Below are 13,138 nucleotides of genomic sequence, written 5' to 3'. Positions count from 1 at the left end.
GTGTGTGTGTGTGTGTGTGCCTGCATCCACAGCATTGACAGCTCCTGTGTGGTATTCCTAAGTGATGGCAATCAGTGGAACGTTGCAGATGTTTATGGGATTAATGAGTCAGTCAGCATTAGATAGGAATGTCTGGAGACAATGCATTTTTCAGTCATTACAGTCATAAGTTTTATACAGCTAAAATAAGAGGGTGCTTATTTATTAAAGGTTATCTAAACCTTTTACAAGTCTGACCAGCAAACAAACTGAGGGTTTTCTGTTATACAACTATAACTTAGCAGTTAAGTCAAATTTGAATTCTGAACAGATTTCTTGTTCAAACAGACTAGTAGAACAGTCAGAGCAGCCTTCAGTGGTCTCATGATTTGAGACTACTTTTAACAACCCCATACAGACTAATTTTGACATGTACTCTTACATGCAAAAAACAAGCTTTGAACTTATCTAAGATCAACCATTCCCCCATTGGTATCAAACACTGTTTATTTTACTTTAATATTTAGCAATGACCAAAAAAAAAAAAAAGTTTACTAGTGAACAGAAGCACAAGGGATACTGACGCATTTACACGCAGAAATATCTCCATTCTGGAGAGCCGAAACAATGACAACCAGCCAAGTCACTCAGACATGGAGTTCAACTGGAATTAAATTTTTTGGTAAATATTTGTCTCTACCCTTATTCACAAATAACAGAGGATTTTAGCTTTCTGTCTCACTGCCATCCTTCAAATGCACCAAATTTAAGCTGCCTCAGAATTAAGCAGAAACCTTTTATATATGAAATATCTGAGAGGTAAGCGTCGGCTCAACGGTTTGGACTAAGCGTTCAAGAAAATGCAACAAAAAGTTATTTCAGGTTTCTCAAGCTGCGAAAGTGATCATTTATTACCTCTCCCTCAGAACATATCTGTACTGTTTGGTGTAGAGTCCAAAGAGCGGTGCATGTCAAAAGGAGCACTGATATGCGGCCGACAGACCGTTCCTGGGTGCTGGGTCTGGCCGGCACCAACACAAAGCTGACTGCTGTGCCTTTCCCCATACCCCGGTGCTTCTGGAAGTCACCTCAAGCCGCGCTGCAGACAGCTGTCCAGAAACGCAGAATAGCAGGTGAGGGAACAGAAGTAGCGCTGCACAGGGGCATCTGTCCCAGCCATATCGTCCACCAGCACCACTGTGTGGGAGACGAGGTGCATGTTCATGGTGATGGCGGTCTCAATGAAAGCCCCCAGGCAGGCCTCACCACAGTCACACCTCTTGGCCAGTTCCAGATCCTCACAGAGGTGGGCTGGAATGAGCTGGGGTCCATAGGGGATTCTGCAATGCACAGGGGAATGACTGAGAAAGCCTATTTCAATGATCAATTATATTTAATAATAACTTTAATAATCTCTGTGTACACACACACAAAACTTTCACATCTTAAACAAGGGATTCTGCAGAAATAAACCAGTAGAATAGCAGCTACCTGAAATATAACAGCAAATTATTCTCTTTAAATACAGGCATCCCTCGATTTACGAAATTAATCTGTTCCTGGAAAATGGTGTGGATATTGAATTTCAGATTCTGAAAGCTAATTTTCCATTATTTTAAATGGGGGGAAAAATAATAACGATTTCCCAGCCCATTCGAAAAACTCCAAACAAGTTTTCCCCAAACGTCACTAAAACAAGGTAAAACAGCTATATAACTATAAACCCATGGCTTCAGCAGAATATATAGCATTTACCCTTTACACACTTACTCCTCTTGGGAAATTCCCCACTTCCTCTTCAGCTGATCAGTTTTCCATAGGATGAGAAACAAACCAAATAGAGATCCACTGAGGATATTACGTTTATTGTGAACAACGTTCTAAACTGTGTACTGCTGCTTTAATGCACATACATACCCATTATTAGCTAAATACACACACACACACACACACACACACACACACACACACACACACTTTCTGAACCGCTTGTCCCATACGGGATCGCGGGGAACCGGAGCCAACCCGGTAACACAGGGCGGAAGGCCAGAGGGGGAGGGGACGCACCCAGGACGGGACGCCAGTCCGTCGCAAGGCAGCCCAAGCGGGACTCGAACCCCAGACCCACAGGAGAGCAGGACCCGGTCCAATTGCTCTGCTGTCTTCATATTCAACTAAATAATGTACCCAGTATGGCCAGCAGGCATTCCTGCAGAATTTCAAACACTTCTTATAATGCCCTACTCTCTTAAAGCTACACTTTTACATTCTTAACACACCAACTATAGTACATCACTGCACTTTCACTTTGCTTGCACAAGTCAGGAATATCAATTTTTTTGGACATACTTCAGATAAAATTCATTATAACAAAATTTATGTTCCATAAATCAAAAACTGGGTATCAAAAGCCAAGAGGTGTTATACCTAATTTTTGGATAAAGAGTTCATAAATTGATGGATGCCTGTAATAGTGAAACCAGATATAATGGATAAGATGTACTAATGACCCTTAGATTCTACCAGCTTTGACAGGATGACATGCTGCTCTAAACACTAATATCTAAACCTGCGAAAAGAGTTCAGTGATTAGTTTACAGCAAGAACAACATGCAGCTTGCATTTATAATAAGACAGCAAGGTCCTACTGTCACTCACCTGACCGACACTGTTCTTAGAATGGACATTAAGTGCTCACAAATCAAAAATACTAAATTTGCCCGCACTTTCAAAGACTGGCAGATATTGGAGACATATAAATATAAAATGTTTACAAGGACTAGTGATTCATTACACACTTTTTTGAACAATGCTGACTGGATCATACAGAACTGTTGGTCAACCAAAGAGAAGCTGGTGTTCTTTCAAAACAACTTGTAAAATTTAAACCATTTATCTGGTTGGATAGTTTAATGGAGCAATCAAGGTTATACACTGCTCATCTTTCGGTTTTAAGACTACAGTGCTGCTTGAAAGTATGTGAGCCCCTTATTAAATAACAATTCCATGGTAAAACTAAGAACCAGTTTTTCTAATGACTCGATAGATGTGTAATTATCAATTCTATATGATGGTTTAGACAAAATTGTGTGTAATAGCAAAACAGAAGCAGTGCAAAAAAGTTAACCCAAGTTGACTTGGATAAATCAAGCAGGTAAATATATTCAGGTGTGTAAATCTAATCATTGGTTCATTTTTTACATTTAAGTTTATTTTAATATTTTATACAAGAATAATGCCCACCCCAATGGGGTTCACATACTTTCAAGCATTGTTATGCATCCTGAACTATTCTGTTACCTCTTATTCATGTTATACTACAGCTGTTATAGTTTTCCTTATTTCTCAGCCTAAAGAAAGATTGTAACTATAAGAAATATTTTTTCTTCAATTAGCAAAAGATGTGGTCTCACCTGTGATTCACTACAGCCCTGGAGGCCATTTCCAGCAATGTTAGTGGGAAGGTGAGATGCATGGTATAGTCAAAAGGGTTGTTCTGGTTGAAAGGGTTCCCAAAAAGGTCCAGATTCTGGAGCCTGAGGTGCAGGAAGTCAGAAGGCAGGAAGGGGAGCTGGTTATGTGTGGCTGAGAAGGACTGCAGCTTGGTGAGCCGGCCAAAGCCTGGTGGCAGTTGGGTCAGCCGGTTTGAATCCAGCTTTAGTTGGACCAGCTCACGTAGCCGGCCGAAGTGGATGGGGAGGCAGACCAGGTGGTTCTGGCTCAGATCCAAGTACTGGAGGGTGTGCTGCAGGCCTGAGTGACACAGAGTTACAGGAAATGCTTCCAGGTGGTTGCTGGTCAGGATGAGCTCAGCCAGGAAGGCCAGGTCACCAAGGGCAGCTGGGAGCCTCTTGATGTAGTTGTTGCTGAGATCTAGACGTCGCAGGCATTGCAGGGAGAGCACACGTGTGTCTACGCGGGAAAGCCTGCAGTAAGATATCGCAAGCTGCTCAAGGGAGGAGGGGAAGCTGGATGTCAGTGGATATTCTTTCTGAGAGTGGATGGTTAACTTCTTCTTGGGTCTCTCCACATCCCGAGCCCGTATGGGCACAAGAGTGGATAGAGGAAGCACCTCTGTGTCGTTTCCTTTGTCAGCCAGCCTGGCTGCAGAGAGAAAGTTCTTCAGGCTGTTGACATTGGCCTAAAATGGGCATCCAGAGGTATATATTAGTCATGAACATACTACATTTTGTCTGTTAAACAACAACAATAGATGCACACATATGAAGCAGAAATAGGAGCGGCACTTGAAATGACAATACAAGCCAATAGTGAATGAATAAATACAGACAATCAAGGGCTTCTGTTAGAAAGGGAGGGAAAAAAAGAGAGCCATGGAACATGTGAAAGGTATTTCTGTGATTTCCAGTGAACCACAGTTACTCTGTTGGACACTGGTCAATCTGTGTCTCCTTCGCTTCTTTCATTTTGAACCTTCTGTGCCCAGACACTGGTCTGTTTGTGGTACTGGCATCAGGCAAAGGTACAGACCTACCTTGTACCCTATACCTTGTGGGTAAGTGCTGGCTTGCTAATCTCTTTGAGACAGACATTATAGCTAACAAATGAAAACTAATATCCTTAATAAAGTATGTAAATTTACAAGGTGTGAACAAAAAAGAAACCCAACATAATTAACTTCAGATATAAAGTAACCAAAATATAATTAAAAAGCCAGTTACATGGCATGCTTTATCAGTTTCAACAGGAAATCTTAATACGTGTGAGCTACATGTATGAAGAGATCTAAATCAGCACCAAAACATTAAAAATTTCTAAATCTTGAGAAGGTTAGCAAAGTTTGAAACAGGATAAACATTCAGTGCCCACACTGCAGATGCATCAGTGATTTAGCAAGTCAAATGTAACCATTGATGGAAAACCATTTCCTCGTGAGCTTTGCACATTTCAAAAAATTAACACCCCAAAAATTACTACACGGATTTGAGAATGACATCAGGATTCAGATATAAAAGTAATTAAACTGTTACTGGGAAGTTCTGGAGCACAGGAGCTTTTCACCTTCAACTCTCAAAACAGCATTCCTTCTGGGGAAAAATATCCCACGACACAAAGATCATGCAGATCACAGCATTTAAAGAACAGAAGCTATTCAGACAGGACAGATCAACTGTTAATATTAATATATTGTTTGTACTGTAACACATTTACAACAAAGAGGATGCCTGCCTCTCAACCAAAACCTCCTACCAGATGCCCAGTGCCACTCATCAGGCTTTCAAAGACACACTTGAACATGTGATAAATAAACAGAAAGTCATGAAGAAACTTGTGAAATACACCAAACAACTGAAGGTGATGCAAAAATCTAGATGGCACTTCATGTATATCAGTAAAATCTCTATGCAACTTCTTTTTTAGCTGCAAGTTTCAACATTTCATGTACATTAGTCATACGTTTTCCCTGGTAAAAGTTAAAGGAAGTCAGATGAACCATGAGACATTGAGGACAAGAAAACAGAACATTGGGTTCTGGGATGTTTGGTCATTGGAACTCAATAGCTGAGATCACTAAGGTTAATGGGGCTAAATCTGTTACCCTTTCCTACTTTTAAAGTCACTTCTCTCATACAAATTTCCAAAGGCAAAAGTGAAATTTATAGAAAACACTGGTAAAACTTCTTACCAGCTCTTTATTAATTACACTGAAACACATACCATAAGTCTACTCATTTGTGCACCAAAAAAAGATGTACAACAAAAACACCACATAACCACCAGGAGCCCTGCAAAAGGGAGAGGAGGGGGGGGGAGGAAAAAAGAAAAAAAAAAAAAAAAAACACACACCACACTAGACACAGACCTAGGAGGAGCCCCTGATCCATGGCAGAAAGACCAAGCGTCACTAAGATGGCTTGATGCCCAGACAAGAAGTGGGGAAAAGGTCAATGTTACCCTGTTGTGGTCTCAGGCATCATCAGCATCTCTCCTCACTGCAGGGCCACGGATTGTGTGCTCTGTGACCCATATGACCAGCTTAAAAACATCCTTCAACACTTGTGCATTACATGATTGGGCCTAAGACCAGTTGAGCAGTGAAACAAACAGAACTGAGATGTTGGGATCTCCTCAGGCCAGACTTTGCGTTCAATATGTGAGAAAGGTCGGAGGAGTATACATAATATTTACAATAAATGTGCAGGTGTCCCTCAATTTACAAACTCTCATAAACTTTGGTATAACAGCTCTCGGCTTTTGATACCCAATTTTCAACAGCTGAGAGAAAAAGAAAGAAGAGAAAAAAATAAAAATCAGTATAAATTTATCTAAAGCATGTTAAAAAAAATTGTGAAGAATCGTGCATCACACAAGTCAAGCAGAAATACAGTAATGCACTGCAGTTAGCGCAAGTGTACAATCAGGGCTGTTTCCTGTCTTGTGTTCACTTTATTTCTACATGTGTGTGTAGTGGCAGTGCAAGAATGACTGCCAAGCCTCCTCCCTCCTCCACCCACAACTCAGCATAAACTATTCTTCTCTTCACCTGCTGATTACAGTAATCATTCATTCCAGTACACTGCCTTGTTTATTTCAAATTATCTGCACTTTTAACAAAATTCATCACTGAACATTTATTACTGTCTACTAGATATAAGCAAAGCAATTTGTCTCTGAAACTTATTGCCTAGAAATATACCAATAAACAACCACATTATATGGAGTGTTTCATATGTGTGCATCCAGATCTTTCCACCTATTGATGTAATGCACTGTTATATAACAGCTAAATTCAGGAATGGAAAAAAGTGTTATAGGCCCAAAAATGGACAGCTGGTAGTGTAGTGGTTAGAGCTGGTACCTTTGGACCCAAAGGTTGCAGATTCAAATCCCATCTCCAGCCGTAGTACCCTTGAGCAAGGTACTTACCCTTAATTGTTCCAGTAAAATTACCTAGCTGTATAAATGGGTAAACTATAAGTCACTTTGAAGAAAAGCATCAGCAATGAGTAACCAAACACGTGTGACAATCTGAAATCATATGGTAATAGGAATTCAAGGTGTTTTAACAATATTTCAGAAAACTGGTTTAGGGTTTTTGGAGGGGCTGTGAACACATTACTGTTTTTCCCCCCATTTAAAATAAGGGCAGATAAGCTTTTAGTATCAGAAATTTCATTATCTGCAACATTTTCAGGACTGCTCAGTTTTGTCAATATAGGGATTGCCATTATCAGTATGTGATTGCGATAGAACGCAGAAAGCAAAAAAAAAAAAAAAAAAAAAAACACTGACATTTCCTTATTTAACAGCCTATTATACTGCAGTTTGTGTCCATGGTGTAAAGAAAAAGACAATCATAAAAATCATAGTGAAAGTTATACTTCTACAATGGTAAAAAAGCTTTGTGAAACTCAAGTCTTGTCAGAACCCAGCATTTTTCTTCTTTTTCAGTAAATGGAGGAAATCCTGCCTCCAGGTTCATCCTTCCAAGATATAAAATGGACACAGTTATGCTGTACACAAGACACTGAAATTTGATTATATTAAAGACCATACCTTGCTCAAGCAGACATCCACAGCCGGCTCCTTCAATCGTACAGTGGCTTTGCCTTCATCAACAAACAAGGTGAAGAACTTCTCAATATTCTCCTTTAACTGATGAGGAGGAAGAGGTAGACCAGACATTAAGAAACAGAGTAATGACCAAGGAGGGAAAGATTAAATATGATGCTGCTGTATCAACTTGTTCAGGGCATCAAAACAAAGGCCAAGTACAAATAAATGAATGCCTTTGCTCAGCTTTTACTGAGAAACTGTAAGGAAACCAATTCACATATAATTTTATACAATCTTTTATTCCTACATTAGAAATTGACATAAGAAAAGGGTCCTGTACTAGCATAACCTCTTTACACATTTTAAAGCAAAAAGCCAATTCACATCTTGATCTTATGTTAAACTGCTTAAGATCACATGGGAACAACAGTGCCTCAACTTCAAATTCCTACTAAGCAAATAAAATGCTTAATACAACAATAAACAGGAATAATTTCTATAAAAGGTAGAACACAGAACAATAAACCAACAAAAGGTTCCTGGTTTTGGTCTTGAGCTGCCGAAGGTCATGAAACACATTTTTCCAAACTTAGCCCTTAAACAGATTTTTGCAGAATAAACTTAAAAAAAAAAAAAAAAAAACATAAAAGCAAAGTATACTTCCTCAATAAGATTTAGTTCAGTCTATGCTCTCAGCAAGCACCACCATAAATGGTAATGTTTAAGACCATTCACCAACGGTCACTGCCATTGCCAAGACTAAAATGACCTTATATGGGTTAATAATTCAATGGAAGGGAAGGGGGGGAAAAAAAAAAAAAAAATTTGAACACCTTTCAGTTAGCATAAATACATCACAGGCATCAAAATATCTGTGCATGTTTGTAGAAAGAAAACTGACAGCATGATCAACACTTCTTTATTAACACAGCTTACAAATGATGGGTTCCCAGAACCAGATCTGGGAAATCTGGTGAGAAAACAGGTAGGTAAACAAACAATTTCACAGTGGAAAGAAAGCATAAGACAGTACTACACACCAGTAAGGGTAAACACTACATAGGGCTCATTGTAAGTCATTTTTGGGGGAAAAAAGCATCTGGTAAATGAACAGATTGTGTCTTCCTGAAAAGCAGCAGGCAGCATAACATCATAGTTCTGCTGATGACGGATTGACAGTTACATTTTAAAACTGCACCTATTGTAGCACACATGAATGAATGAATGAATGAATTAACTTTTTTCATTATCTAAAACCACCTGCCCTAGTTCAGGGTTGCAGTGGAGCTTCTCCCAAAAGCACAGTGCACAAGACTGAGATGGGGTATGAAGCCATCACAGACGATCCAACTACCTACTCTGAAATGATACCTGTTTGTGTAAATGGACTTGGACTAATACACAAGCACTGCATGTCGCTGTGGACAAAGGTGTCAGTCAAAGGAAATAAAAATATATTTCATAAATACTGTACATAGAAACACATTGACTTAAAGTGCACAGCAGACACTTTACTCTGCACACCCCAGCGCAGAGGTCTGTGGTTCATCCTTTGTGTATCAATGGGACTGGCTATGTGTGTGTAGCTCTTCCTGGACTATTGAGGCTCTGACACCAAACACATGTGGAGTGGTCTGCGCACTGTAACAGAGCAGTGATGAGCCTGCATCTCCCTCCTTACCAGATGAGCTCAACAATTCTACAATCGCTTTGAGGCAGGCAATATATTCCCTGCTGTGAAAATACCTGCTGACCATGACACCTGCCCTCTGGCTTTAACTACTCCTGAAGTGAGAAGGGCCTTTAAGAGCATCAGCACTAGAAAGGCTCCAGGACCTGAGGGCATCCATGGACGTGTCCTGAGGGCCTGCGCTGACCAGTTACCAGATGTTTTCACTAACATATTTAATCTGCCTTTGAGTCTAACAGTGACCCCCACATGCTTCAAGCAGACCACCACCATCCCTGTTCCCAAGAAAACTGCCGTCTCCTGCCTGAATGACTACCGCCCTGTAGCACTGACATCAGTCATCATGAAGTGCTCTGAGCGTCTCGTTAAATCCCACATCTTCTCCTCTCTACCAGACACCGTACCAGTTTGCTTCTAGCAGATCCACTGACGACGCAATTGTAATGGCCACGCACTCTGCCCTGGAACACCTAGAGGAAAGAGACACCTATGTGCTGATGCTGTTTATTGATTATATATCTGCATTCAATACCATCATCCCTACCAAACTCATAGCCAAACTGAAGAATCTGGGTCTTAAGTGTCACTTATGTAACTGGATCTTGGACTTCCTGACAGGCAGATTCCAGGTGGTAAGGACTGGCAGCCACACATCTTCCACACTCACACTCGGCACTGGTGCCTGACAGGGATGTGTGCTCAGTCCCCTCATGTGCTCCCTGTTCACCTATGACTGCTCTGCAAAGCACAGCTCCAACATCATCTTCAAGTTTGCTGACGACACAACCATCCTAGGACTCATCACTAACGATGACGATACATCCTACAGAGAGGAGGTCAGAGCACTCACAACATGGTGTGACAACAACAATCTCTCCCTGAATGTCAACAAGACCAAGGAGATGATTGTGGATATCAGGAAGTCATGGGGGGGTCACACTCCTATCCACATCAAATGGCAAATGGGGTGGAAGTAGAGATGGCAAAGAGTTACAAGGTCCTGGGTGTACACATCTCCGAGGATCTCTCTTGGAGCCTCCACACAGACACAGTAGTGAGAGCAGCCCGTCAGCGTCTCTGCTTCCTGCGGAGGCCTAAGAGGTTTGGCATCTCCTCTGGAATCATGTGAAACTTCTACCGCTGCACCATAGAGAGCATTCTGAGCGGCTGCATCGCTATATGGTATGGCAGCTGCTCTTCTTCCCACTGCAAAGCTCTTCAGAGAGCGGTGAGAACAGCTCAGCTCATCACTGGAAAGAAAACTTCCGGCCCTACGGGATATTTACCAAGCACGCTGTTTGAAAAAGGCCCGAAATATCATCAAGGGTTGCACTCACCCTGCTCACCACCTGTCTGCTACGCTGCCGTCTGGCAGACGCCTCCGTTGTATCCGTTCAAGGACAACAAGACTGAAGAACGTCTTTTACCTACAGGCCATCAGACTACTTAACAGCGAGTAATCCTGCACCGCGACACTTATTACTGACACTTTACTACTTCTCTTCCGGACCCCTGGACATTACTACTCAGTGTTCCCTATTTATTGTACTGTTATTTATTTGTACCTGCCCTTTTTATACTTGATATCTGTGCTGCCTTTCTTATCAGCACATCCTTGACCAAATTCGTGTTTGTTCATGTCTGTTCAGTCTATATGAGCCTTGTCACAAGCATTTCAATGCCCAGGGTACCCAGTATAACCACAAATGACAAACTACTGACTCTTCCTCACTGCCAGTCATGACATGACACGACACATCCACAGCTCAGTGCCTGGAAACCTGACACTCAGCTGATGCAGGAGGAGTCGAGCTGGAGTGGAGAGGGCAGTCTTACCTTGTACTTGGTGCCCGCCTTGTCCCTGCCTGTGCAGATCAGCAAGTACACGTGCTGGACGCTTGTGGTCTTGTCCACGTGTCTCCCGATGGACAGCACCGCCCTCGTGCCCTTTCCACGGCTCCTCATCCCGCAGGTCGGAAGCATCCGATTGACCACTTCCACGTCGCACTGGAGCCTCATCCCGAGGACACACCGATTGGACAGGACTGGACAGGATACCTACACCAAAAACTAACGCTTAGAATAGAAAGAGCGCGATTCGGCGATGGCGATGCTTGCGCCGTGGCGCCATCGGCGACGTCGGAACACACGTACACGTTGATGTGCAGCGTTCAATCGGTTGGTTCTGCCACCACGCACGGAGAGCCAATGCGTTCGTGATACTTACTTTTCAATGTTTCCGCCTTATTCACAAATACACGCGATTAATGATTCAAACCATGGACTTAAATGTGTGTAGCCTTACTTTTTTGTATATTCACAAACATCGCGCATAAAGGCGGAAACACACACGCATCGCTACCCACTACACTACACTCTAATTTTGACGACTTAAGTTAAAACTTTAAGAAAACTTTCTGCATCATATCAGCTACCATCATCATGAGCATATCAGTTTTATCAAAACTTGATCTCGCGGCTCAATCACTCACACACTCAACGGAATATTCCTCACCAGGAAACAAAAGAGCGGCCGTATCTGTCAAACATTTATTCGAATCCAAAAGTCAAGGGCATTTTTTATACCGTTTTAAACTAAAAACTCACGCAAACTGAACACTAACCGAAGACGAGCGCTTTTAAAAAAAAAACGAAGACCCGCGCGCACAGCCCGCCGTGTCGTGGAGACCAAAGCGCGCTCCAATTGGATAGTAAAAAGAGCTCATCTGATTGGTAGAGAGCATTGAGTGCCAAGACCACTATTGGTGAAAGTGACTGCACGTGGCATACAGTGTAGGCAAAGTGTTCTCCAGTCCACGTTGACTTTGACAATCATCTGCGCGTTTCCAAGGTAACAGGTGCGTAATGCCTTTGTGCTGTGGGAGGTACTGACTGTAGAGAGTTTTGACTGATCGAAACAACTGAGACGATTTTTTTGGAAATTTTTTCGAAGCATTGGAAACACAGTGACATCTTATGGACAGATGGTGCTCAGTAAAAATCCCTCGCAGCAGGCAGATTTTGAAAGTACTAATGAAACTGCTGGGGGTCACTATGACACTGTGTCTTGGAGAAACATGTGGGAAGAACAGATTGTCAGTGGCATTGTTTTTTAATGTTCAATAAACAATGATTTCATGCTACCGTCTTTTATTGGGCCTCAAAATGTATACACTGACATCTGTCAATGTTAGATACATCTGTCAGGGTGTTGAACAATTTCTATTATACAATTCTAACTTGCAGAGAGAGTGCTTGTGCAACTGGCTTGAGGAATGGTTAAGCATTTTTAAGAAAGATAATCTTTGTGCTTTGGCAGAGATGGTTTATCCTCTTGCTCAAACCTCTCCTGCTTTGGAGAATTTTCTCATAAGGCATGGAGATTGCTGGAGGTGAGAGGTATGTTCTTGTTAACTGGAACAGATGAGAGAAGCTGGCACTGTCTGGACCAGTAATCAAGGGAATTAGACAGGCTGTATACCACTTCTTAAAATTCAATTCAAATCAATTCAATTCAATTTATTTTTATAGAGTGCTTTAACAGAGGCATAAGGCAAGAAAAACAAATACTTTTTGGGGTTGCAGCAAATGAGGTGACATCAGGTAGCACCCAATTACAGATAGGGGAGCAAAGATATGAATTTGTGCCTTTTTTAGGTGTATTGGGTCATAACAGGGGGCGCGGTGGTGCAGTGGGTTGGACCGGGTCCTGCTCTCCAGCGGGTCTGGGGTTCGAGCCCTGCTTGGGGTGCCTTGCGACGGACTGGCGTCCCGTCCTGGGTGTGTCCCCTCCCCCTCCGGCCTTACGCCCTGTGTTGCCGGGTAGGCTCCGGTTCCCCGTGACCCCGTATGGGACAAGCGGTTCTGAAAATGTGTGTGTGTGTGTGTGTGTGTGTGTGTGTGTGTGTGTGTGTGGGTTAAAACATTCTCATCCCAGATCATGAGCTTATA

General features: G+C 42.1%; 1 protein-coding gene across 1 annotated transcript; it reads right to left on the bottom strand.

Moving 5' to 3' along the window:
- Positions 1-13: 13 nt before the first annotated feature.
- On the bottom strand, positions 14-11,877 carry lrr1 (leucine rich repeat protein 1). The gene is made up of 5 exons (XM_018764080.2): positions 11,703-11,877; positions 11,024-11,245; positions 7,498-7,596; positions 3,393-4,120; positions 14-1,319 (listed from the first exon to the last, which is right to left on the bottom strand). Exons 2-5 carry the CDS (start codon positions 11,204-11,206, stop codon positions 1,064-1,066), a joined length of 1,266 nt encoding a protein of 421 aa, XP_018619596.2. The 5' UTR covers positions 11,207-11,245; positions 11,703-11,877; the 3' UTR covers positions 14-1,063.
- Between the last annotated feature and the right edge of the window lie 1,261 nt (positions 11,878-13,138).

Source organism: Scleropages formosus, chromosome 15 (genome assembly GCF_900964775.1).
Source record: "Scleropages formosus chromosome 15, fSclFor1.1, whole genome shotgun sequence".
NCBI classification, from domain to species: Eukaryota; Metazoa; Chordata; class Actinopteri; order Osteoglossiformes; family Osteoglossidae; genus Scleropages; species Scleropages formosus.
Note: the sequence above shows the minus strand (reverse complement) of the source record. Positions and strands in the feature narration are given on the sequence as shown.